This window comes from Spermophilus citellus, assembly GCF_964194105.1.
Source record: "Spermophilus citellus genome assembly, chromosome: 14".
Taxonomy (NCBI): domain Eukaryota; kingdom Metazoa; phylum Chordata; class Mammalia; order Rodentia; family Sciuridae; genus Spermophilus; species Spermophilus citellus.
Window position 1 is genome coordinate 88,688,623 of NC_138194.1, and position 27,479 is coordinate 88,716,101.

The 27,479-nt window shown below is 42.2% G+C and overlaps 1 protein-coding gene across 1 annotated transcript in view; it reads right to left on the reverse strand.

Annotated features, from left to right (window-relative positions):
- Nucleotides 1–8,664: 8,664 nt before the first annotated feature.
- The window catches only part of FBXO32 (F-box protein 32), a 38,690-nt gene continuing 19,875 nt past the window's right edge, over nucleotides 8,665–27,479 (reverse strand). The window contains exons 5-9 of the mRNA XM_081266583.1: nucleotides 23,289–23,382; nucleotides 22,313–22,497; nucleotides 15,492–15,674; nucleotides 14,414–14,557; nucleotides 8,665–14,017 (exon numbers count right to left, since the gene is read on the reverse strand). Coding sequence (XP_081122709.1) covers nucleotides 13,928–14,017; nucleotides 14,414–14,557; nucleotides 15,492–15,674; nucleotides 22,313–22,497; nucleotides 23,289–23,382 — 696 coding nt within the window. The 3' untranslated portion in view covers nucleotides 8,665–13,927. The remainder of the gene's footprint in view (nucleotides 14,018–14,413; nucleotides 14,558–15,491; nucleotides 15,675–22,312; nucleotides 22,498–23,288; nucleotides 23,383–27,479) is intronic.

Below are 27,479 nucleotides of genomic sequence, written 5' to 3' on the forward strand. Positions count from 1 at the left end.
AAGGAGAGTACCCCAAGTGGAGTACATCTTGTTTTCAACCTAGAAAATGGCACAGGACCTCAAGATACAATTGTGGACAAGATAGAGAACTGTGGCTGCCAAACTCACAACTGGGTATTTCCAAGGCTTGAGGAACTACTACACACTGATACACTGGTATCGCAGGTAGAGAAACTTGTAAGAGGAGTTTACCCCCTGGTCTCATCTTCTTGGATATATTCTGTTGAGAACTTGAATAAAAACACAGAAAGCGTGCTTTTTCAAATCTGAAGATGAAAGAGAGATGACAGAGACAAGATCTCAAAAATCTTGTGAGAGTTCAAGAAGAGATGGAACCTAGTATAACAGAACAGTGATGAAAATGTGAAGTCCTACATCTAGTTTAAAAAACATTCAACATAAGGGAAAGCCAGAAGGTCCAGGCCTTTTAGTTGACAGGGAGTATAAAATGGGCCAATAGTACTTTGTTCTTACACCCTATAATTAATTCCATCTTAATGTATACATTAAAATACTAAGCACTAACACATCTCCATATGTTGAAGAGAGGAGGGAACAGATGTCCTTTATCTGCTGTGTTTGGGCCACTTATGGAGCCTGCATTTTTTTGTTCTGGAATGCTTTTAGGGACAGGGGGTGGGACACTGAAGGACCCAGATAATCACAGAAATCTCAGAGGAATTGAGTGTGGTTAGTCCAACAAAGAAGAGATTAGGGCAGAGTGCTTTAGAGCTGTCTTTGAGTATTTAAAGGGCAAAGGTGTGGAAGTGAATTCAAGTTACCTTGTGGGAGTCAGAACCGTACCTATGAGCAGATATCCCAGAGAGGGGGATTGTGCACTGCTCCCAAGACTTTCCTCCCAGAGCTATTTTGATGAGCTCCTTGTCATTAGAAATCAGTGTTGCTGGGATTAAAGTGGAGCCTGGTTGACCATTAGAGGTGGTGGAGACGAAAGAACTTTCCCTAAGTGGAGAAGGAGGTGTTTCTGCCTTGGCCTGGTCCCATACACATGTATCATGTAAGCTTTGTTTGCTAGTCCTGCCTTATCCTCTGTTTTAGTTAACTTTTCTTTTCTTTCTTTTTTTTTTTTTTTTTTTGGTCTCTGTGACCAAAAGACTTGACAAGAACAATGTAGAGGAGAAAAAGTTTTTCTTTGGCCCATGATTTCAGAGATTCAGTCCATGGTCAGCCACTACAAAGCTCTGGGCTCGAGGTGAGGCAGAACATCATGGTGGATGGTTTTGTGGAGGAAAGTAGCTTAGGACATGGCACCAGGAAGCAGGGAGTGAGTTCTGCTTACCAGGAACAAAATATATACCCCAAAGGCACACCCCCAATGACCTATGTCCTTCAGCCACACCCTACCTGCCAACAATTACCACTTAGTTAATTCATATCAGCAAGTTAATCTACTGATTTGGTCACACTGTCACAGGAAAGTGGGGAGATGAAACTCCAAACCTTGGTTCTTGTGTTCCAGTGAAAGAAAATTTAAAGTCAGACACCAAAAGCCACACAAGAGAACTTTATTATTGGTGAAAGTAAAATGAAAAGTGAGGTGAAAGTAGAATAAAAGCAAAGTGAGGGTCAAGCAGAGAATATGAGAGAGAGATGGGGGGCACCTCCAAGCAGAGAATGGCAAAGGAGACAATGATGTCTCCAAATTTATTACTGTTTGATGTTTACCAGGAGAACTGGGGTCCTCCTTTAGCAACCTTCACCAATATAGGTGTTCAACTCCTCCTTAATGGGGTGGTGGATTTTTAAAATTTATTGGGTCCTTTCTAGAATTGTCATTGTGGCCATCTTATTGGGGGTGGGGGCTTCATCTGCAACTCAGTCCCATGTTAATGTAGGCATTGGGGTCAGTAACTGGTCAGAAGTCACCTTAGTGCACATGTGCAACTAAAGGGATCTTCCTTCCCAGACAAATGGAGATACCTATAACCATTATTCCTAACTTCACACCAACCTCAATGGACCCTATTAAGAGTTAGTCCCTTAATCCTGTTCTTTTGACATATTTTTCCATTGGCTCCTTTGCTTCTGTTTATTTTCTACAAATTAAATACCACTCTTTGCTTTCTTATCCACTTTGAAAGTAGTTTTAAAAAGACCCTAAAGTAATTTGAAGAATGCTTGTGAATTTGACATGCATTTCACTACTCATTGCTAGCTACTACCTAACACCACATCATAATAATTTCACTTCTGAACATTTTTACACTATCACATGAGCTTTTGGGGGACACCTCATATTTAAACCATAATATTCTCTAACACAGCTCTTGTACTCTGCACCATAACTGCATATCTAATCATATTACTCAGATGTTGCCTGGGGTTTCCCTTGCTTTCAGAGATCTCCTCACCTGAAAGCCCAGTTGTGTGACAGTCTTTTTTTTTTAATATATATATTTTTTTATTGGTTGTTCAAAACATTACAAAGCTCTTGACATATCATATTTCATACATTAGATTAAAGTGGGTTATGAACTCCCATTTTTACCCCAGTTACAGATTGCAGAATCACATCAGTTACACATCCACATTTTTACATAATGCCATATTAGTAACTGTTGTATTCTGCTTGTGTGACAGTCTTGAGACCTCCCATGGTATCTGTGATTCTGAGCTGCCTTTCTCATGCTTAGTCTCTTGCCCCTCTTCCCTGACAGTCTGGATGTGAAGCCCATGACAAAAGCCTTTGGTTGTCAGGAGAGGCTGGCAGATCAGATTATGTGGGACCACAGGAAGCTGAAGTTGGAAATGTGGAATAGATTCTGGTCTTGGATGGTCTCTGAGCTAGAGTCCTAGAAGGATACGAGGACTCTAGTCAGAAGATATTAATAAGGAGACCCTTTAAAAAGGTGTAGGCAGGGTCAGGAGAAGCAACAAAGGATAATGTAGTAGGCCAAGATCATTAATGTCAAGGAGCTGTGGTAAGCAGCATAATGGCTCCCCAAGGTCTCCTCATTTTCCTAAGAACCTCTTCTGTTCCATGACAAAGAGGCTTTGTAGATAGGATTTACAGATCTTGAAGGATCTTGACTGGGGCCAGGATCCTGGGTTATTCAGGCTGGGTTCAAGGACATTGTTAATGGTCTGGGGGCACCCTCATTGATGTTTTGCAATTATGAGTTCAGTTTTTAAACTGGCCAAATATAGAGAGAGCAGTACAGAGAATCTTCATTTACTTGTCACTTAGATTCAACAATGATCTATCGAATGATTATGAACAGGGGAATGATATAATTAGTATTTTAGAAAGATCTTTTTAGGGCACAAAGTAGGTGTGTTGGAGGACTCAGCTCTGAGGTTACAAGATGGTTTAAGTACCTCTTAAACTTCCAAGAAAAATGATGTTGACAGTGTAGCTAGTGTGTGTGGGGGTGGGGGTGGGTCAGGGAGAGTTTTATGGGTAGAACAGGGCTGTAAATGTTCAATTGTGGGTCTGTGTTTCATTGAATCTAAGATGCTGTGGATTGTAAGATGCAGCCCAAATGCAAAGATATTAAAAGTGGAAAAGAATGTTCACCTTAAAATGGTGAAATGCAATGGAATTAAGAGCTGGGCCTGCCAGCCCTCCAGGAGAATACTGTACATGAGCTCATGATTATATTCGTCTATGAAAGACACACGAATTTTGGTATCTGGCATCCTGGTGCATAGTACGATTAATGAACGCTTCTGTTTTATGTTTCCCCAGTTGAACTCGTGCTGTTCTTGATTAAATAATGTTTTGGGGGATTTGTATGGTTGGGAACTTCATAGGAATCTCAGTTTAGCAAAGTGCTACCTAGACGCAATGATGCATTTATGAGGCCACAGTCATGTTTAGGTCAGGGGCAGCCAAATTTGTTATATTAATAAAAATGGTTGCTTTGAGTGGCAGTGCTGGGGTGCTGGTCTGTTGCTTCTTTTGTAGGAGCTTTTCTGAGCTTCCAGAAAGAGCTGGGATTTCACAGGCAGATGGAGCTATTTTCCATGTTTTTCCTCTTCAGGGACAGGCCTGCAATCTTGTGATTACAGGGTAGCAGCATCCCTTGTTTGGGAAGTGGGATGGTTACATAAGCACTGTGGGAAAGCATACATGGCCCAGGCCCCACTTGGACAACCTGAAATCGCCTTTTGAAGGGTGTGGCATCCAAATCAAACCAGCCCCTAGGGGCTGGGGATGTGGCTCAAGCGGTAGCGCGCTCGCCTGGCATGCGTGCGGCCCGGGTTCGATCCTCAGCACCACATACCAACAAAGATGTTGTGTCCGCCGAGAACTAAAAAATAAATATTAAAAAAAAAAAAAAAACAACCAGCCCCTGACTGAGGGGCAGGACAGAGCTTTCTGCAAGAGCTGAGTGCAGGGTGGGAGGATCAACATGCCAGCATGGGCCCCAGTCACATCAGGTAGCAAGTCCTACGTCTGAATGCCCGGGAACCCCAGGGCAAAGTTTTGCCTTTTTGATTTGAAATTCATTGAAGATTTTGTATGAATGTTTTAAGGAAGTCCAGAGCCAGATTTCTGTGTTGCAGGTTATTTTAGGACAATATTTTATCAGTTGCTGTTTTGGGAACAGCCTTTGCATTCCCAGAAGCGCTCAGCAAGACTGGTCTCTCTTCACGCCTCCACTGCTCAGGAAGTGTGGGTTCTGGGTACATACCACTCAAGTCTGAGTCCCAGTTCCACTGAGTGTCCCTGGACAAGCTCTTATCCTTCATATGCCTCAGTTACCTTTTCTGTAAGATGGAAATAATAAATAGAGCTTATTTAGAAGAATTGTTGAGAAAATCAAGCATTGCCTTGATAGTGCCTTGCCATTTAATATAAAAGGAATGAGATTAACCACAATATTAAACACTAATACGGTTCAGTTTACTCTGTACTGGTCACTTTTATGCATAAAAATATATCATTTAATCTTCTCAACCATTCTATGAGTACATGCTATTTTTATCTCTGTTATAGATGAGGAAATTGAAACATAAAAGTTAATCTGATCAATATAAGTTAATTATTATTGTGTCTCTATTGAACCTTATGCATATTTGATTGTAGAATATTCTAGTTAATGGTTCTCCCCAAGAATATGTGAGTTCCTCAAACTTAATGACTCTAGCTGTCTTTTTTGACTTGATAAATCTAGTGCCAGAAAAGAAAAAAGACACAGAGCAGATAAATAATGGTGAATAAATTGAAAGTAGTTTACTGGGAATTCTCAATTTGGAGTACAACTATGAAAAGAGTTTGTTCCTTTTTCCAGTATTGGCTCCCAACTATATTATAGAACTCTTTATGTTCCATAATGATATAAAGAGTTGACTCCCCTGCTGCTGACATTTGGGTCAAATTTTGCAGCTTTTCAGTTGAGACATATTTGCCTTAGGTTTAAACACTGTTTTCTGTAGAGGAACGACTATTAGAGAAAAGGAGATCAGGAGGAGGGGAGGATAAGAAGGGTAATGGGGGATGAAGATGATCAAAATATGTTATGCACATACTAATATGCCACATGAAACCCATTGTTTTGTATAATTAATATGCACTAATAAAAATGTTTTCTGGTAATCCCAGCTGCTCAGGAAGCTGAAGGAGGAATATCACAAGTTTAAAGCCTGCCTCAGCAATTTAGTAAGGCCCTCAGCAATTTAGTAAGATCCTGTCTCAAAATAAAATACAAAAATTATTATGGGGATGTGGCTCAGTGGTTCAATCCCTAGTATTTAAAAAAAATGTTTTCTGATGAGCTGGTTGGAGACCATTGGTTTAAGTAATAAGCAAAGACTTGAATTGTGGAGGCCATTGATTTAATCATTATACTTTTTACAGGCAGTAAAGTTTACATGGTTGGGGTTTTTCCTTCTCTAGAGCACATAAGGCAAAACAGGAAATGGAAAGTGGATCTAGTGAACAATAATGATAAATTCTTTCATAAAGCTTACTCTGTGTCCAGCGCAGCTCTGACTGCACAGAATGTATCTAATCCATATAAAACACATCAGCTCAATTACTCCTCACAGCAAGCCCAGGCTACAGACACTGGTCACACCCATTTTGCAGATGAGGGGAAAGGCACATAAGGTTTGTAGCATGCTGTCCAATACAGCTGGGAAGTGGCCGTGAATTTCTCAGCCTGAGCTCTTCTTGACCACAGTGCTGTGCTACCTCTCTCAAGGAAGCCCAACTCCTCAGAATCATTTTGAAATTAAGAAAAAGATAAATAGTAAAACATAATTAAAACTACTGAATGCATATTTCAAAAAAAATTCAAGAAGGGGGAGCCGCACAAACACTTTTATGTGGGTAAAGAATGACTCTTTTGCTGTGCTCTTTGGCATCTACTAACATGACTTCTCAGGATGTGGTCATTGGACAAATGCCTCTTATAGCCACTAGATTCTGCTCTCCTTCTGGATTTTCTCCTTCCCCCTTCTTTAGACTTTCCTTGCCCTTGTTCTTTTTCTAGGATCCTATATTAGTCAGGGTTCTCCAGAGAAACAATCAGTAGGATGAGTCTCTCTGCCTCTGTGTATGTAGAAACATACACACACGTATCTGTTCTTCTATAGTCAGAGTACATTTTATTACTTAGAATAAAATTCCTTACAGTAAAATTTTATTCTTTAATATAAATACATGTACATCCCGCATATATATCTATATTTGTTAAGAAATGGCTAATGCAGTTGTGGGGCTGGCAAGTCCAAAATCTGCATGTAGGCTGACAGTCTGAAGACCCAAAAAAGAGCTAATGTCACAGTTTCAAGTATAAAGGTGGTGTGGAGACAAAATTCTTTCTTCTTTGAGGGGCCCCAGCTTTTTTCTCTTAAGGCCTTTGACTGCTTAGATGAGGCCCAGTCACATTTTAGAGGGTGATCTGCTTTACTCAAGGTCTACTTATTTAAATGGTAACCACATCTAAAAAAATCCTTCATAGCCACATCTAAACTGATGTTTGATCAAACAACTGGGTACTTTGGCTTAGCCAAGTTGACCCCGAACTATTACAGAACTGCTAGAAGAGAGTTTGGGCTTGTGTTAATTTTCTACAATACTGGAAAGGCTCTGGCACTGAGACCCCAGGGGACATAGAGAGATACAGTTCCCTCCAGAAGGGAAATCTGTCCAAACTTCGGAGTGCTCCCTGCCCCAAGACATCTGTTAACATCACCAGATGGGCTTGAGTGGTAACTCTCAGGCTCTGCCTCTAGCTTCCAGTTTCCAAAGAAGAAACTTTACTTACAGGGATTCAGGAAGAGTGTGTTCTGGGCTTATGTTCTCATCCCACACTGCTCTCCTTTCCAGAAGCATGGATTCAGTTCTTCCTGTTGTTCCTACTGGAGCTCCTCTAGTACTTACTTTCTTTCTTTTTTCTTTGGTACTGGGACTGAACTCAGGGTCACTTAACCACTGAGCCACAACCCAGCCCTTTTTTTGTATTTTATTTAGAGACAGGTTCTCACTGAGTTGCTTAGGACCTTGCTAAGTTGCTATGGCTATCTTTGAACTTGAGATCCTCCTGCCTCAGCCTCCTGAGCCACTGGGATTACAGGCGTGTGTCATTGTGTCTGGCTTCCTCTAGTACTTTGTACCTGACTCTGGACACTTGAAACTTTGGATCTTGTGTTGTAGCTGACGTACATTTTCTTGCCCCCACTTCCCACCATGTGGGTGAGTCTCTTGAGGGCTAGGGCTGAGCTCACACTCTGGTGCCCACAATACTGCTTCATCATGAATATCGCTCACTGGAGAGAATCTGCAAAGCTGCTTCTCTGTGGTGTTTCTTGAGCAGGAGCAGGATTGGCGTCATCCTTAATGAAACCTATGTAGAACAGGACATCTACCATGGACAGAGGCTGATCCCTGTTTAGTCTTTCATTTCTATACTCTAGGGGTCAAGAAACAAAACAACAACAACAATAAACAAACAAAAATAATTAAAAAAAAAAACCTTGCTGCTGAAATTAGGCTGTGAAGATTGTTGTACCCTGTATTTTCTGGCAGAGCCTTGGCCATCTTTGGGTGGGGGCCACGTAGCTGAAGAGTGAGAATTTTCCTGTGGGAGTGGGAGGGACCCACACTGGGGGAGGAGAGCTGATAGGGAAAAGCTTTCTAGGTGTGGACATGTAGTGGGGAATCTGCCAGAGAAGCTGTTAGTTTCCTGTCACTTCTGGAACAAATCACCACACATTTTAAAATAGCACAAAATCATTTTGTAGTTGAGAAAGTTGGATCTGACATGGTCTCACTGGGCCCATGTTAGGATGTCAGTAGGACTGTTCCCTTCTGCAGACTCCAGGGAGAATCCCTTTCTGTGCCTTTCTGCTTGTATTCCTTGGCTAGTGTCCCCCTCCACACTCGTGGTGCTTTGCACAGGTCTAGCATATAGTTGCTGTTTCATAAATGTCCATTGGTGACATTGACTTCAAAATTCACTATTCACAAGTCATTCCACTACACAAACAGTGAATGGAAATATACTATTTTAAGCACAGGCTGTATTATGGTCTCTGGTCAGTATTCAGCAACAGGCTTATTTTTCATGTATTCCCAGAAATTTTACAACAATGGTACCAAGTTTCTGGGAGAAGGAGTATAAGTCTCAATAGGCAAAATATAAACATTTTTGTTATGATAAAAATCCAACTTGAATTGACACACTCCAAAAATACACCAGTGTGTGTTTTTGGAAAACATTTATTGCAATAGAGTGTCAAAAATTTTTACAAAAATATGCCACTGTCTGGTACAAACAACTATAAAAAAATCAGTTCATCATGCAAGAAAAGTGCAAATAATTTATACAGAAGGATTCAGCTCACACAATATTAAATAAACATCTTTGCATGTTTGCAAGTAATCGGTCTAATTTACACTTTAAATTCAACCCACTCTACTATTTTTCACTAAAAAAGTACATTAAAGCTTCTAGGCTTAGGACATGGACTATCATATACACCCCCTTCAGCCAGGGTGATTGGCACACAGTAGACCAAAGATGGTGCCAAAGGCTCCCAAGCGTACAGCAGGGTTTGGAGCCTTCTGTTTAACAGACGTGTGCATTGTAAATTAAACAAAGTTGTCTATATTCAAAGATAGAAAAGTCATGTTCAAATTCCAGAAGTAATGGAGCAGATGGAGTTTCAAGAAGTTCTTAGTTTTGGAGCAGCCATCCATTGTGAGCCAAATGGAGCAGGACTCAAGTTTTGAGAGATTTTTCCAGGAAGCTTTGTTTGCCAAGTTCAAAGACATTTGGAAAAGGCCTAGCATACAAAGTCACAAATATCATGGTCCCTTGCTCCTTCCTTGTTGCCTCATGGAATAGAATGTTTGCTAAGAGGAGGTTTAATAGAGAAAGAACTTCCCCTGGGCTACAGACTCCATGTAACTTGCAGCTGGTGCTAAAGGAGGAGGAGATAGCTGGATGGGATAAATGTACTCCTTAGTGGAAGAGGAGAGGAAAGAGCTGCTTGGTTACCATCAGAACCTCAGTGTTCAGAAAACTAGCTGCTGCTCATCCTTGTGTTTTTATAAGGGTCATCTTTGTAATCAAAATATAAGTACCCAAGGGAAAAATGAATTTGTCAAAACATGCCACATACTTTATAGCAAGTAGGTTGTCCTCACTAGGACTCTGTACTCACACTGGAGGTCTGCATAAATATCAAGTGGCTCCTTAACTTCTCCAATAAGAATCAGGGATGTAAAAGGTTTGGAAGACTTAATGTCCAGCTGCCCATTGTGCAGCAGTCTCCAGTACCTTCCACAGTGCAGGTCTTAAGAAGAATGACATTGTTATGTGTCTCCAGCCATACCACCAGGTGACTGGGACCAGAGATGGGGACACAGGTCAGGCCCCAGGTTTCCATCCAGCTGAGGCCCATCCCCTAAATATCCTGGACTTGCTTCCTCATCTTGAAGGCCTTCAGATTCCACCCTGACAACCCATTCAGGTCTAAAGTCTCAGGAAGGAGTTTCCTTCACCTGGAAACCACAAAGATTTTACCCTCCATAAGAAAACATTGCGTTTTAAAGGAATTATGACCTTGTTTGTTGAAGCTAGTGAGGACCCCAGGTTTATCAAGGAGCAATGTTTTTGCATTTGCCTAGAGGTTCAGGGTGTTTCTGAGGTCTGTTAAAGCACTAATAGGGTTACAGGCCAGCATCCAGTCAGAAGAGATGGTTCACAGACTCAGATAGTTGGAAAGAGATTAAAAAACAACAACAACAGATGTCAACATAGAAAAGTATGATAGAGTTTAGTTAAAAAACACACAAAAAAATTACAGTTAAAAAAATTCACACATAAAATATAGAGTGTTTGCAAATCAAGACATTATTGCCTGGCAGAAAAAAATATAAACTCAGGTGCATATTTTATAATAAACATTGTGTTGAATGCTAAGAATGATACACTGTTGAACATCACTTGTAATGATTTATCTTCTTGTAAATCACACCACTTGCTTAGAAAAATGAAATTCCAAGCTTTCTCTTCTCCCATATAAAAACAACAGAAACAAGGAGCTTGCAAGCTCTGCAAGCTCAGAAAGATGAGAACTGGCAATAACATAATACACACCCATTACCTTACTTCACAGTTACAAGTAGAACCCACTCTTACATTGAGAATTTTGCAGTGTAAACCCTGTCCATCTGAAATTATCTCCTCCAAGCCACTCCAATATGAAATTGATCATGACTAACCAAGGATCATCTCAGGACTGATACCCCGGGAGGATGTTTTTACCTTATAACTTTTGTTCTTTTCTGCTACCTGCCCTCCCATTCAACTGATTCATCTAATCAAAGTAACAGTGTTGCATAAGTATGTAATCTAGTTTAAAATGTCATTAGACTTTCTTTTTCTGGATCTTGCCTTAAAATGAGCACTCCTCAACTTCACATTTTCTCTTTCCTATAAATGTTGGCCCTTCCTCTTGGGAGGCTCTAGATTTGCTGCCTGTGAACCTCTGAGTTGGACAAAATCGTTGTATCCATATGGATGTGCTCAGAATGCTTTCCTTTGCTATAAGTCTGAATTGCTTCAAAATGAACATCAATTTCTAGTTCTGCTTTATAGAGTGTGTGTTGTGTGTGTGGGAGGCAGGTAGGCACACTAAAGAGGGTAGAGTATTCTATCTCTTTCAGCAGTTTCCATCTCCATGCCCTTTCTTGCTACTACCCCAGCAGTTCTGAGACAGGGATTCTTTGTGTTTGCATTTTGGATCAGGTTGTCCTGGGTGCGTTTGTCAATAGGGAGCCTATTAGTGTCCTGGGAACAAGAATTTTCTTTTAAACTCACTGTACTTAACATGTAGTGCTCTGGCCATGCCTAACAGAAACCATGTGGTCTAACATAGTCTGCCTGCTCTGCTCCTTCCACTGTCCCCACACAAACCAAAGCATCGAAGATACACCATTTCTATCCCTTTCCCCTCCCTCTCTACCTGCCGTTTCTTTCCTTATTCTCCCCTTCCAATGAAAAAGACCCATAAAATGTTGGTTTCTTGTTTTTCATCCTTAAAAGAATGTCCAACTGTCACGTACCACATCCAATAACACCAAACTACATGGGCAGGTTCCACAGACACTGTCTTGGTAAATATTATAAAAAACACTGACTACCTGTTGGGGTGGGGGTGGTTTTTGCACAAATGCATGTTGTTGCCTGGGGTGTGATGTCCAATGAGCCTGGCTGACTAGTTTTGTGCTAATTATCCAAAGCAGCCACTGTTCCTAGGATTGCAAACCTGAAAGTGCCAAGAACTTTCCCTTTCTGCAGTCAGCATGATGGAGCAAAGGTCATGAGTTGGGAGGATGTGGAAGACCATGAACCCCTAAACCTGAAGCTGACAAACCAGAGCTTTCCACAGCAGTGGCAACCTAACCCACTCTATTTCTTTAAGGAAAGTAAGATATTTGACAGAACCTGAAAATTATGGAAGAAGTAGCTTTTTATTTAACAGTCAGGTCCTGTATTCTTGATGTCCAACTGATATGGGAGAGAAAAACAAACCAAAAACACCCTCTTAGTTATTACAATGGTTTGTAGCCCTCCAAAGCTCAACCTACCACAACACAATCTTATTCATTCATGTCTGATTTTTTTCATTAGGGAAAATTTAAATTCATCTTATTTCATTAAATTCAGTTCTCATTATGGAAAATTTCAATTCAATTCATTTATTTTTCTTTTTTGGGGAGATGATAATGAAAGAAATATGGAAAAATCCTGGTGCAACTATAAGCATTACGAAGTGAGGAGCATTGGAGAGTTTACTGCAGAATGCTGACGTGCAAACTGAGTGGTTGAAGGAAGGGCATGGAGAGGTACTGAATCACTACTGTCCCTTGCCTTGTTTCTGTACCTGCTTAGCTACCTTTTCCCTCCTTCAAGGGTCACCCCAAGGTACAACCTTTAAGGGTACACTGTCCCTCAATATGAATGTGAGTTAAGTTCCTATTTCCGTTTCAATTATTTGCCGAGGGCATGCAAGGTGGCGACTTTATTTGGGGGTGGGGGAGGAAGCAAATACAACTGCAAATATATGTACACTGTTGTAGAAAAGCAACTTTCTATAAAAAGTAAAAAACAAAAACATTCCCCACCCTCTTCCAGGAATATCTGACAATTAACTCATGAAGTCCTGAGATTTCCTTTCTTCCACAGTGACCTGCTGATACTTGCCTTGCAAAATCCCATGGGATCTTTGTTTTAACTATCTTTATTTTAACTCTCCAGCCCTGAAGTCAGTTTAAGATGAACTCATCTCCCTATTTGGCTGGAACTTCAGGCTTTATTTTTAATCACACTTACAAAAAGCCCTAGTTCAGGTTGTCTCAAGGACTTAAGAAAGCTCAATTTATCACCCTGACGACAGGAAGAGCAAGTGGCAAAATGCTTAATTGTCTGATAGGTAAAACCTATCTCTCAAACCCCAGCACTTGGGCTGCAATCAGTTTGCAGATGTACACTTTTCCACAAATGCACCCAAGGAAGCCCAGACAAGCCTAGAAGTTAAACCGGAAGAAAGAAGTCTTTATAGCTATGGGGTACCTGATTCTATCTTTTCCTTGGTATGATTTCTATTGGGACTGTTGTTAATTGGCCTTCTCTTTCCCCAGTGAACTACAGTATGGAAGGAGAAAAGGCACATGTACTTTGAGATTGTTCTAGGAAGGAGGGGACTCTAAAGAGGGCCCCGTTTACCTAAAAAGGAAGTGTGAAACAAGATGAGGGTTGCTTCCAACATCCTTTCCATTTTAAATCACTTTTTATAGTGATGAAAACACTTACAAGAAACACAGACACTGCCTACTGGATAATGCACGTTGTCAGAGATCACGCTTTATGCTTTTAGAGGTAGACCATTGTGTGGTGTCTCATAGGATAAGGCCTATGCCCACTCAGGTTTCGGGGTTGGTGCTTCTTTGCCTTTCCAAAACAAACTCAATCAAAACCAAAGCTCCAGGATTTCTTATATGTATTTTTTCTTCTTTCTTCCTTTTTTTTTTTTTTTTTTGTCTAAACAGATTTTCACATTGTAAACAAAGAGCATTCTGTCTGCATTTGAGTCTTGCCTTTTTCTTCCTAGGGAACTATAAAGGAGTTTCCATGAACATCAAGAGAATTCCATCTTCACGGCTGACAGAGAATTCTTGCCTTTAGAGTCTTGCTGGCAAATTGTTAGAAAAAAGTTTATTTACAATACTTCTGCTTTTCCATACCAATTCTAATATGGAGTTCACATTCTTAAATTCCCATCAGCAATTGTATCTCTCCCCTCCAAGGTCCTCTCAAGGACTTATCTGAGAAGTCTCAGGCCAATGTTTAAAATGTACACTATTTACAAATGGAGCATCCAAACTCTGTATTCGTAGCCATCCAGTCAGCAGGGGGCCCTCTGAAGTGTTGTCATGTGCTGGGATTCAGAACTTGAACAAGTTGATAAAGTCCTGGGGTGAAAGTGGAACGGAGCAGCTCTCTGGATTGTTAGCTGTGCAAGGATGGTCAGTGCCCTGGAAAGACACATGGTGGTAAGTTTAGAGTTCTCAGAGGTGTTGCACTGAGTTTTGGCACCATGAGGTACTGCCCAACCTCAAAACAACAATTCTCTCTCAAGAATGCCACAGCACTGCAAAAGCTATAGAGCTGTGTGTTTGCCTGTGTATGCACCTGTGCACACAGAGGTGGGAGAATTTGGAGGTGAGTGGGTTCCAGAGAAAAGTAAACATAAGGAGGTGAAGGAAATGAGGGAAAATGAAGGAAAGTTTCTCCTCCCTTCCCAGCTGCTGGATCAGTTTTACCTTCCCTTTGATTTGGGGCCTGAGATAGGAAAGATCAGGAAATGGCCTGGAGCTGCTGGCTCTGGGGACTAGGCTAGGGGGCTGTGGTAGCGCCTCTGAAACACATACCTTCCAGGAAAGAATGTGACAGTGTTTGCAAAGCTGCAGGGTGTCCCCATACTGCTCTTTCCTTGGGTAACATCGAACAAGCTTAAAATACATCTTCTTCCAATCCAGCTGCCCTTTGTCTGACAAAATTAATCGCTTGCGGATCTAAAAATCAAATGAATAAAAATAATTGCAGGAGAGTTAGTCAAGAGCATGATTTGTGGTTTTCTGGTTCTTAAAAGTTCTACTCCTACCCTCCTTCCCCTTTCCCTCTCTATCCTACAATAGCCAGAAGGGAAAGACTGCCAAGATAGAAAGAAGTGCCTTCAAATCTCTCCTCAATTACACAGTAGCTTTGAACCAGTCTTTGAAAGATATAGGTGGTTGGTGACAACTTACTAATGACCTCTACTAAATTGCATTTAGTCTGTTAATACTTAAAGTTAGGTCACATTCATAATCCACTTCAACATATTTCTCTGCTATAGACTTGAGTGATTATTTTCAGGGAGGTGCAGTAATTCTTGGCTGTGTGTGTGTGTGTGTGTGTGTGTGTGTGTGTGTGTGTGTGTTTGTGTTTCCCATCAAAACTACCTGGGGGTGCTGGGGTTGTGGCTTGGTGGCAGAGCACTTGCCTCATATATGAGGCACTAGGTTCAATCCTCAACACCACATAAAAACAAATAAAGATATTAAAAAAATTATCTGGGGAAGAGAGGGGAGGGGCAAAGGGGTAAGAAAGATGGAATGAGAGGGACATCATGACCCTAGGTACATGTGTGATTGCATGAATGGTGTGACTCTACTTCATACACAACCAGAGAAGTGAAAAATTCTGTTCCATTTGTGTACAATGAATCAAAAGCTTTCTATTGCCTTGTATAACTGATCAGAACTAACAAAAAAAAAAAAAAGAAAAACTACCTGGGGTGGCGGGGGAAGCAACTTTACCCACTATAGACACCTTCGATTGGAGTTTTCCAGTCAAACCCAGTAGCCCTGAAGTGGGGCAACCATGCTTTATGTTAGAGGAGGACAAGGGAGAGCAGGGTAGGGCAAAGGAGGGCCATCTGTGAGGCAGCCCGTGGGCGCCACTGACCTGCCTCTCGGAGAAGTGGTACTGGCAGAGCTTCTTCCACAGCAGCCGGTCCTCACTGAGCACGTGGAGGTCGGGGGCCACCTGGCCCAGGCTGACGAGGTCGCGCCCGTCGCTCAGCCTCTGCATGATGTTCAGTTGTAAGCATAAGGGCAGGTCGGTGAAGGTGAGGCCTTTGAAGGCAGGCTGCAGAAGGAAGGCGACAATAAGCCTGGGGTCAGAGAGCAGCCATTCTCCAGGTGACACACACTAAGGATGTGACTGTCCCCTCCTCTGCCACCCTCAAGCTGGCTTATTGATCAGAGGTCAAAAAGTAATTGTCCCCATCCTACATACAGAATGGGACCCATGGCCGAGACACATGAAGAACAGCCTAGAGTGGCTTGTGCTGATGGTACCAGAGGGAGTCTCCTAAGTTTCACGAAGCTCTGTGATTTTACTGTAAAAGATTCTCCAAATAGCACAGGTTGAATTCTAGAGCTTCATTCAATTCAGGGCTCAGTCATCATGTTTGCTACCTTCCTGAAGGCCTTATGGGCCTGGAGGGAGAGCCCCAACCTGCCAGCTGGCCTCTTGTCTCACTGCCCCCTGTCTCATGACCTTGGAGCCTCTATACAGGTTTACTCACAGGCACCTGACACATCTTGCTCACTTCTGCACAATGCCCCCCCCCCCCCAATGGTCCTCTCCTGTCCTTTAGGTGCACTTCAAACCCATTTCCTCTGAACGGCCTTTCCTGCTTTTGTGATTCCCTCTGGCCTCATTTATTGCACCTCCCAGAGTGCCCATGATCTCTTTCAGATCTTTCAGATCTTTTTTGCAACACCTCCTATTTGTTATGTGACACCCCCCCCCTTTTTTTTGGTACCAGAGATTAAATCCAATGGCACTTAAACACTGAGCCACATCCCCAGCCTATTTTATTTTTCATTTTGAGACAGGGTCTCATGAAGTTGCTTAGGGCCTCCTTAGTTGCTGAGGCTGGCTGACACAACTCTTCTAAAATAAATCCTAAGTGGTACATTCTGCTAGAGCTTAACCTCCACAAAGGCAAGGATTTTTACCTAGTTTCATTGTTGTGTCTCTACTTTTTGGAAGAGTGCTTGATGCTTAGTAGGCACTCAGTAAACATCAGTGGGGTCAATGAAACCCAAAGAGCTAGACAGACAAAAAACAACAATAAAAGAAGCCTGTACTGGTCTCTGTGTGTGCAAGCACACACATGTGTACATGTATATATGAATGTATCTGTATGTGCTTATTTGTGTATATTTGTTTACATGCATGAACATATGTGATTGCATGTGGGTACATTTGTGAATGTGTGTTATGTGTGTATATGCATGTGTGTTTGTATGTATATGTGTGTGCACCCACACATTTTGGAAATGGCTGGTGTAGAACACTTTGGCCTAAGCTCCATCATCTACTGAAGCAGTTCTATTCAAACCTGGGGTTCCATTGAATATATTGAAAACTTCTGTGGATAGTACACTGGCAGTTAATGAGGAGCCCTTTACTGTTTCAAGTTTGGATGATCTCAAGATACTCCATCCAGGCCTATATCCCTGAAGGCAGGGACTAATTTTGTATTCCTTGCAGACTGGCCCAGCACAAACAAGCCCTCTTGGTGCCTACTGTGGTCTGGTCCTCGAGTTGCTGTGATGAGCTCCAGAGGCCAGTGAGACTCATAAGCAAACTATTCTGGAGCAATACATTAGATGCCATGACAGAGGGAAATTCAAAGTTCCAAAGGAACAATCTGCACAGAGCAGGTCCTTGGCAGTGCCCTGATACTTCAGGATGCTGCCATTTGGAAAAGAAGGTGACAGCCCCTTGGGACTTGTTCCTTGTCTCTGCCTACTACTTTGGGGTGAGCTCTCAATTTTGGACTACTCATTTTTAGTTCAATGTTCTGTCACCTCCGAAAAGTCACAGTAGACAAAACAAACAAAAGCTAGCATGGAAGCTTTTTCCCTCGCTCAGGGAAAATACCTTTGAGAATGGGTATTATTTTTCTTCCTCAAGTTTTTTTTTTAATATTTTTAGTTGTAGATGGACATGATACCTTTATTTTGTTTATTCAGTTTTTTAAATGTGGTGCTGGGGAGGTCAAACTTGGCAAACTCAGCGCCTTGCACATACTAGGCAGGCACTCCACCATCGAGCCACAACTCCAGCCCTCTTCCTCAAGTTTTTAGAGATGTGCTTCTGTAGGAAGCACATCAAAGCCCAAACATACAGAGGACCCTGAGGGTCATGCAGCCTCAGTTATTGCTCCCATGTCCCCTTCAAGGCAGGACAGGCATGTAGTGGGAAGGTGGACTTGAGAAGGGGACTAACAAAAAGAACAGATGGCAGCATGGGGCAGGGCCCTCAGGTGGATAAGCAGCAGATCTGGATCCAGGTACCCTTGGGTACAGGGTCCAAAGTGGCCAGGTTTTGAAGACTGAAGATCCCTCCAGCTCTAACAATCTCAGACTTGGAGTGACTTCAGCCTCCTGGTTCATCAGAAGTGTCTATGACTTGGCAATTTTTATTGCTCTGTTCCACCCCAGGCTGCTGGGCTGAACTTTCAATTATTTGCAACGTTCAGGACTTCACGGGACCGCAGAAGGCCCTGGACCTATTTGTCGTTTATCATCTGCTGCTGATCATATGAGCTAATAAAACGGCCATGCGATTTTCTTTCTGTTTCCAGCACTTCAAAGCCTCTACTTTTTTGGTTAAAACTCCCAGGCCAATTATTACATTAACTCCTATTAAAGGCAAGTCTACTTGGGCAGAGTTCACTCTGTCAAGTTTTCAAACCTGAACTTTTCCTAATTCCTTGCCCAGACCCCATGCCAAGCCCTTCCTCCTGATAAATGGTTAACTGCTTGCATGCCTTCTTCTGCCCGAATATAAACATATAAAAGAAAAATACGTCACTCTCGCTCCTCCAATCAAGCATTGGCTAGAATCCATTTCTGTCTACCCTGCCCCCTTGTTTCAAAACGCTGCCTGGCCCAAAGCAAGGTCATTAGATTTGATTTCTCTCCTCTACAAACCAGTTCTTTTAATTTTCCCTTCATCTTTTATTATGTGAATTATACTTGCCAATAAAAAATTGGTTCAAAATAATTAGATATGAAAATTTCGATGGAAAACAAGATTATGTGTTGGGAAGACACTGATAGAACTTTGGCAAATAAAAAGCATTTACTCCCCAAATCACCTTCCTATTTTCATGCAACAACATACCTCTCTTTTGGGCCAAACTGTTAAAAAGTATGTTTTAAAATATAGTCCAGACTGCAGTGATTAAGTCCCTTCCCCCTCCCTCCCTCCCTCCCTCTCTCTCTCTCTCCCCCTCTCCCTCCCTCTCCCTCTCTCCCCCTCCCTCTCTCCCCCTGTCCCTGTCCCTTTCCCCCCACCCCTGCAGAGTTGGGCATTCACGTGGAAAGCTCTCCAGAGCTGGTGGGTTCCAGCAGGGCTCTGAAGATAATAGAGCTCAAAGCCCAGGAGGGTTGGGGCATAGGACATGTGGAGGAGGGAGCATAGCCCTTGAAGACAGGCCTGGATTCAGTCCCTGTGCCAGATCCTACCAACACTAAGACTCCAGTCAAATTACACCCAGCCCCCCATATCCTGAGACTTGCATCCTTGGATTCAACCAGCCACTGATAGAAAATATTTTAAAAATATCACATTTGTGTTAAACTTGTATAGGCATTTTTTTCTTGATCATTATTCCTTAAACACTATATCATGACAACTATTTTCATAGCAGTTAAATTGTATTATAAGTGATTTAGAGACAGGAGGTTCTGCATAAGTTAAATGCAAATACTATGTCATCTAATCTAAAGGACTTGAGCATCCATGGGTTTTGGTATGCTCAGAGGGTTCTGGAATCAATCCCTGGGGGGCTTATTGAAGATGACTGTATTCATAACTACTCTAATTTTTCTCATTGATAAAATGAGGCAATGCATATCTTACAGTGCTGCTGGGTGGAGCAGATGGGATCATGCACAGAAGTACTTACTACAGTGACCAGTAAATTTTGGCCATTAGTTCTATTTACAATTCACTAGATGAGCTAATTAGTACATATGAAGATCTTAGAAGAGTGAGTGCACAGAGCAAGCTCTTGATAATAATAACACTCAACACCTTTAAAACACTTGCTACACATCAGACACTATTGAAACTGCTTTGTATAGATTAATTTTATGAACACTCACCAGGGCCTATTCCTATTTTCGAGGGGAGGAGAGCGAGGCATGGAGAAATCGAATAACTTTCCCCCAAACCTGCAGTTAGTCATATTTATCCTCCATGATCCATGGCAGTATTTTCTAATATGCACTGTTGAACCCTGGATAAGTACTTCAGTGGGTCATGGAGGAGACTCCCCTTCAAACGTGCATTCATTCAACTCAAACTGCTTGCCACCTCTGTGCCAGGTGTGGAGGAATGGGTAAGGCTCTGCCTTTGTGGAATCTGTAAACCAGTGGTCAGAGATGGGAAAGTAACTATGCATGAGATGATTTTGGATCATAGTAACTGCTCTGAAGAAGGCTTTGGTTTCAATAGTTGGGGTGGTCAGGAAGGTTCCAAGCCAGGAAGATCAGAGTGTGCAAAGAGTAGCTGGGCTTGGCGGGACACCTCAAGCAGAATGAAGTGGGGTGAGCTGCTGTGTTTGGTCTCTTCTGCACAGGATTTCATTGGATTAAAAAGTTATTTTTTTTTAATCAAAAAAATTGGATCACTGGATAAATAGTTGGAAGAAAACTGGATGGGGAAAAATGTTTGGAAACCACGAATGTTAAGCTAGCTTTGCCATTTTAGGAATAAGCAGTCGAGGGTTCTGACCTTAGCTCTAGCTCTAATTGCTCTGTAATGCTGGGAAAGTCACTAGGCTTCTCTGGTCCCCATCCTAGCTCCAGCACGTGAAGGGTAATAGTAACTATTATGGTTATCTACCAAGAGTGTTTGGGGACCAACTAAGGAGAGCTCTGAGGGAGTAAGCCCATGCAAGTACTAGGTATGTCTGGGAATAGATGTGGCCAATGGGGGCTCCTATAGTGTGGGCAGGGGGACCACGGTGAGCTCTGAGCAAGTGTGACCATCTAATGGCTGTTCCAACATTGCTGGAGGGAGGATGTCTTTGGGACAAATGGGACTTGCTCCTTTATATCACTGGCTGGGTAATTCTTTCCTGATTTAAGATAGGAAATATTAAATCCAAGCCAGGTGTGGTGGTGCATGCCTGCAATCCCAGTGGTTTGGGAGGCTAAGGCAGGAGGATCTCAAGTTCAAAGCCAGCCTTAGCAACTAAAGTTGCTCAGGGCCTGTCTCAAAATTTAAATAAATAAGTAAGTAAGTAAGTAAGTAAAGGGCCAGGGATGTGGCTCAGTGGCTAAGTACTTCTGGGTTCAATCCAGGCCACAGAGAATTCTAGAAATCGAGTAGAAGGGGTAAATGAGTTTTCTCTGAGAGAGAAGATGAAATTTCAGTTTCAACTTCACACTGTCAAATGATGCCTACATTTGAGAGATGGGCCTGGGGTAAATTATTAGAATGCACTAGGTTACTATTCATGATAAACACTCACATTCTCTTAAAACAATCCAATAACTGAAATGGCGTCTGTGGGGCAACCCACCTTTGTGCTCTGCTCTGTGCATGCATGTGTGTGCCTGCATGAGCATGTGTGGGTGCGTGAGGTGTGGGTGTTGTAGCCCACGTGACTCTAAGGGAGCCAAACAACTCTGAGGCTTCTAATTATCCCCTCTGTTCCTGAGCTTAAGAAACCAAGGCATAGGGAAATTGTTAACAGTAAAGGACATGCAGTTTGAACACTTCACATAGTAAAACACTTCTTTAAAGGGGGTTGGGGGGCTAGGGGTGTGGCTCAGTGGAAGAGCACTTGCCTAGCATGAGCAAGACCCTGGGTTTGATCCCTAGGACAATAAAATAAGGTAAAGGAGATCTCTGCATTGCTACCTTCTCCTGATATGGTACAGCCCTAACTTTATCAGTGTGGGTCCCGGAAACCACTTAAACAGCAGTCAGATAAGTCAGTGGTCAGATAAGTCAGTGTCAGATAAGTAGGCAAAGTGCCATGTGAGGTGCCTAAGTGTCTGTCCATTAGTGAGCCCAGAGAGATCATTCCAGCGTCTTTTGTATATTTTTTGTGTGCCTCAGTCTTTCTGCTCACTATTAAGAGGACAAGAGCCGAGGGTGAGTTATGTTTTGAAGCTAAAAGGAACTACTGATAATGATAGCCATGTTTTGCTGGTAACATATGGCTTCCCCCTCACCCTTTGAGTGAGAAGTGCCTGGTTTTGCACATGCATATCCACAGTCTCTAATCACAGTCTTCCTTTGTACAACTAATAATTAGAAACAGGATTTTAAAAGACTGGTACCAGTCCTCCAAGCCACAGCACTACTATATTCAAGGCAGCATCCCAAAGCTGCAAATAATTCATTCTTTGTGAGAAATGGGAAGAGAAATCTCTGCACCCTACTGAGTACTTCAGTAGGACAGCTAGCATCTGCCCTAAAGCCAAGATCCCATGATGTTTCAAGATCTTAGATGATTCATCTGGCTGTGCTCTTTCACATACTTTGATTCCGTACTGCCAGGTTCTTCTTCCTACCCTCCCTTTAGCAGGAAGCCCCCTCAACCTCAGCCCACCCTCTGCACCAGGCTAAAGCATGAAATCAGAGGAGATCAGACTCCTTCGTCACAGTGTAGATTTGAAGTCCTGGCAAGACTGCCCGGCATCCCAGTGGCGGACCCAATTGCCTGGAGGAGGCTTCCCTCTTACCCTGGTAATCTGGATGTTGTTCAGCTGCTGCTGCCAGTGTAGAATCGTCTCCATGCGGTACACCCACATGTTAATGTTGCCCACCAGCACAGACTTGCCGACTCTCTGGACTAGTGTACATAAGGATGTATAGAGGGTCTGCAGTAGTTCCCTTATGAGTCTAATGTTTTGCTGGTCTTCAAGGACTTGAGTAGAGAAGAAAAAAAACACAGTTATGATAGTGGAACACTGGGTGTTTTTAAAGTGAGCTTTTCTTCTCATCTGCTCCTGTTACCAGGCACTGCCTCTGGGGATACAGTTTTCTTTCTCACCAGTGTTGATTCTACATTGGCCAAGCTTCTGTACTCAAGGCTAAGGGGTAGAGTTTCCATGATCTAGGTCCCTCTTTGTTCTTCCTGATTCTCTATAAAGCCCCTTTCTCTCTCCATTGTTCCATAGCACCAATGATTCACCTGATCAGAAAGCTGCTACTTTTGTTCAGTAGTGGCATCTTTTAGATCGCCAGTGGAAAGAACACAGTTCTGGGGTTAAGAGGTTGGGTTCTAATCCTGTCTGGCTGATCTCTGTATGATTGTGGACAAATCCCTTCTCCTGGGTGTATAATGACCTACTTAAGCCAGAAGTCTGAGGTTCCCTATAGCTCAAATAACCTAAGGATTGAGATGCACACAGCTCAATTTCCTCGTCATTAGGAGACTCAATAGCTAAGGGTGGGATGTGTGCTCCCATGGAGAAGCTTGTGATGCAAAGCAGAGCGAATGGATCATCCCAGAGACACAGGACGATGATGGCCTCATTCTTTGCCTTGGGTATAAGTTATACCCTTTTTGAATCAGAACGTGGTACCCCTGAAATGCAGCTGGAGTTATTCATTTCCATCCACTGATATTAATTTAAATCTAATGACATGTCTACTGTATGAGAAATCCATCTGTCCGTCCCCTTGCCTATAAAAAGGGTGAAAGAGAGGGCTCACCTTTCAGTACCACCTTTTCCAAAATGTTCATGAAGTTCTTTTGGGCGATACCACTCAGGGATGTGAGCTGTGACTTTGCTATCAGTTCCAACAGCTGTGGATAAAAATAGAAGTTGCCAGGCTTAGAATACGGAGATATTTTTCTCTTCTAATCTTCACTTTTGAGTCACATGACATGTAGACACAGACTGACGAAGAGAGATAAATGGCAGGCAGGACTACCAGGCAATAGAGCAGATGTTTGACATGAGAGACAAATGGGGTAATTCAAGACTCATGAATCAGGCTGAATATTTAATTGCTTTTTTCCTTTTAAATGTAAAGACTTTTGGCTTTGGGAGTGGGTAATCCATTCTACTTTCCCTACTTCAGTGGGCAGAGCTGAGGGTACTCTGAAGAGAACAAAACCTCCCATGATGCCTCTTGAGTTCTGCATAATCAGCCCCCCCTCCCCGCACCATGGAACTGCTCTATTCTGCTCCCACTTGAACTTTTCCCCCATTGGCACCGACTGCCTTGGAGGCACCTGGAAGCTCATGTTCAGTACTTCATGCATTTTTCAAGGACATAGCAATTAGTTCCCAGATATCTCCTGCTTATGAAGTGTTCAATAAATGCACCTATTCATTAGAATCTCACTGCACTCAACTTTCTATAGAAAGGGGCCAATCAGAGGAGAGTGAGGGCAATTTAAGGACTTGTAGTCTGAATACCTGTTTTGATCTGGTGGCAGTGATGTCACTGTGGCTGAGAACTAGGATCCTCATAATTCTTAGCCTTGATCAAGTCTTGATTTGACTGATCATTTGCTCTGTGATTATGGGCAAGTCACTAGCTTTCTTGGTAACCCAAGGTTTCTATTAATACTCAGAGTCCCTGAGGTTGTTGTGAGCTTTAAATGAGATAATGCACATACAGCCCTTAGTGCAGTGACTGGAACATATTGGGTGCTAAATAAAATCGATTGGCTTGTTGAAGGACTGTGTCCCATTCCTAATCTGCTATCCCCAAATGAAACAGATAAGAACTGAAGTTGGTGTGTTCTTAGTTCAGTTTTCTTTCCTTGTATGGGGAAAATTCTGTACTCCTGTGTCATGATTTTAAAAACCCCAAAGATTCTACTGTTGAAACACGAAAGTTCAACAGTAGAATCTTTGCAGGGGTCTTACAGATGGTCTAGTTCAACACACTAAACAGATGAACAAAGTGAGGCTTAAACAAACAACTTCACAGCCAGCAAGAGGACAAAGCAGTGTCTTGGAAATGGGAAAATAAGGAGACACTCCTCATGCTTTCCAACAGGTATCAAAAGAAAGGGTTGACACAAAGTGAAAATTAGTTTCAGAACCCACCAGGTCCCCAGGAGAGCAAACTAGATTGAGACTTTGTAAAATAGAAAACTAAGAACCTTTCTTTCTTGGAATTCCTGTTCCTAGGAACTTTCTATAAGAGATGGCCCTGGCCAGGATCCTACGCAACTCCAAAACACTGACTATGGTGCTGTGTTGGGTGCTGGCATCAAGGCTGAGGGAAGAAGCAAAGTGAAATTTAAAAAACCTGGGTTGCAGAGGAGGACTGAAATCTTGGCTCAAGCCCCAGGCAGTTTAGAGCACCTCTGCTTCCAAAGCACTTGTTCAAACATTTGTCCCCACTGAGCCTTTTAGGCACCTGTCAAACCCCCGGAAAGACTTCATTTCCTGAACGCAAATTTTAAGTTGAAAAATAAGAGAAAAAAGAGAAACTCAAAACACTTTTCCTGCCTGGATATGTATCTTCCACACACATAGGAACTGGTTTTCGGGGTGAGAACTGGTGACCTAAAGCTGGAAGGTAGGAGCTGACTGTGTTGCTAAGAAAGGCAAGAAATCAAAACATGGGTAGAGGACTTGGCTATGGGCAGTGACCACACTGAATGCTCTCTGCCTATCTGATTTACTTCTACCACCAACCAGCATGTGACAGTCAAGAGATGAGTGAAAGTGGCACAAAGGGGCTAGCCAAACCTTTCATTTATCTCCCTGACCCACAGCAAGATCCAGAAGGCCCAGGCGGTGGTTTATTAATACCCTGAGCCTCACATGATCAGCACAGAGCAAGATGAAAGAAAACAAAAGCCGGGAGTCTGCTCTGGAGGCAGCCGGCTCACTGTGACTCACCACTGGGTGGGAGGTGGGTCGAGGGGGCAGGAGGAGCGAAGGCAGAGCTTGGCCTGAAATCTGTCCAAAACCTAGATTCCATGTGATTACCATCTCATGGAGGGTGTCAGTTTTAATCTTGTCTAAAAGTGCACCAATCACAAGGACAAGAAAACTCTGAAGGCTCTGACTGTGCATTTAACGGGAAACAAAAAGCCCTTTGGACTGGCTGAGATTATCTTCTTTGACTAGGCCAGGGAAGAATATATCAGCAAGGATTTGTCAGCAGACAGCAGAATGACATGTCAACTACTCTGTGTTTCATCCGATCTCAAGGGAAAGTCTCTTTTTTTACTGCCAGGCAGCTGTGGAACCCTGGAATAGGAGACCTGGATTCTTCAGCTTGGTGACCTTTACAACTGTCATTCATTTGGCAAGTGTTTCTTTTAGTGTCCACTCTGTCCTAGCATTGTGGTAGGTCATGCCCATCGGGTATGATGGTAAAGACACACGATCCTTAGTCTTATGGAGTTTACTGTCTAGTCATTTAAATATCTCTCATAGCCCCAGTTTCTTTATTTCTAAAATGGCAATAAAAAAACTACCTACTTCACAGGATTATTATGAGAATTAGGTGAGATAAATATGTAAAAATCCATGCCCCAAATAAGGCATTATTATTATTATAAGATAGTTTTCTTCTTTGAAATCCCAGTCTGCTAGTGAAGTTTGAAGTTGACATCTGGGGTTGGCAAACTTCTGAAAAGGGCCAGTTTAGTAAATGTTTAGGGTTTGTGGATTTCATGGTCTCCTCTGTAACACTCAGGTTTATGGTGGTAGTGCAAAAGCAGCCTTGGACAATATGTAAATGATGTGTATAGGTGTGTTCTAATAAATCTTTATTTACAAAAACAGGTAGAGGGCCAGGTGCTTGGGCCATAGTTTGCCAACTTCTGATTTATAGCCTAGAGTTTAAGAGTGGAAGTTCCAGAGTCCAACTGCTTGCCTCAGTTTTCCCATCTATAAAATATGCATAATAGTTACTGTGAAGATTAAACAAATTCATATAGCACTTACAACTGTGCTTGGTATACCAAATACATTATTATCATTGGCTTTTATCATAATACAGAGAATATTGCTAGATAAAATTATTGCCATTGCAGAAAATAGTGAATTAATAGGACAAAGTATAGCCCATTTAAAGACTCTATATTCTAGTTGTGTTGTCAATTAAATACTTTCAAATTTAAATGTTTCTTTCTCTCATTTTTATTATGTTTGTGATGCCTTTAATAACTCCCTGTCTGTTGGTAAAAGCTAATGTTGACACATCTTTTAGACTTGCATAGATACATGTACCATGAAATCTTATTTTGCTAACAATAATGAGTGTTTACCATGTGACAGAGAATGTGCCAAGGGCTTTGCATGCATGATCTTGTTTAATCTTCAACAACAACCCAATGAGGTAGTTTGCTAAAATGAAGACACTGAGGCTCGGAGAAGTTAAATAACTCACCTAAAGACGTACCAGCAAAAGCAAATGTGGGGCCAAATTTTACACTTAATAGTAGCAGTACTATGTATTGTTATGTTCTGGGGACACAGAGCTTGGAAATTCACGTCAGTATTATTCTGTGACTGGTGATCAGCTTTTCATGTTAAGGGAGAAACAATATGCAGCATGTTTGTAATAGCACATTTAGGAGGAGGCAATTGCTTTGGGTTAAACATTCAGTTTATTTCTATGCAGGTCCAGAAACAGTAGCAGTGTTGTTTGGGATTAGTAGTAAACAGGACAGAATTTGTTAATTTGACTTCAATGTTAATCCAGTTGTATGCCCCTGGGGCAGTAGGTTTTTATCTAGCAATTTGTTTACCAAAATGACTGAGCCAACTGGATTCTTTGTCCTTAGCCACAAGAGAAAAAAGAGAGCAGAGGAAAATGGCTTGTTTGGAAGTGGTTGTTTGTTTTCTACTGGGCAAATTTAGCCCAGGTGCCAGTAATTTGTGGATGTGTTTGAGAGGCAAGAGGGGGAGGGGGAAAAAGGAG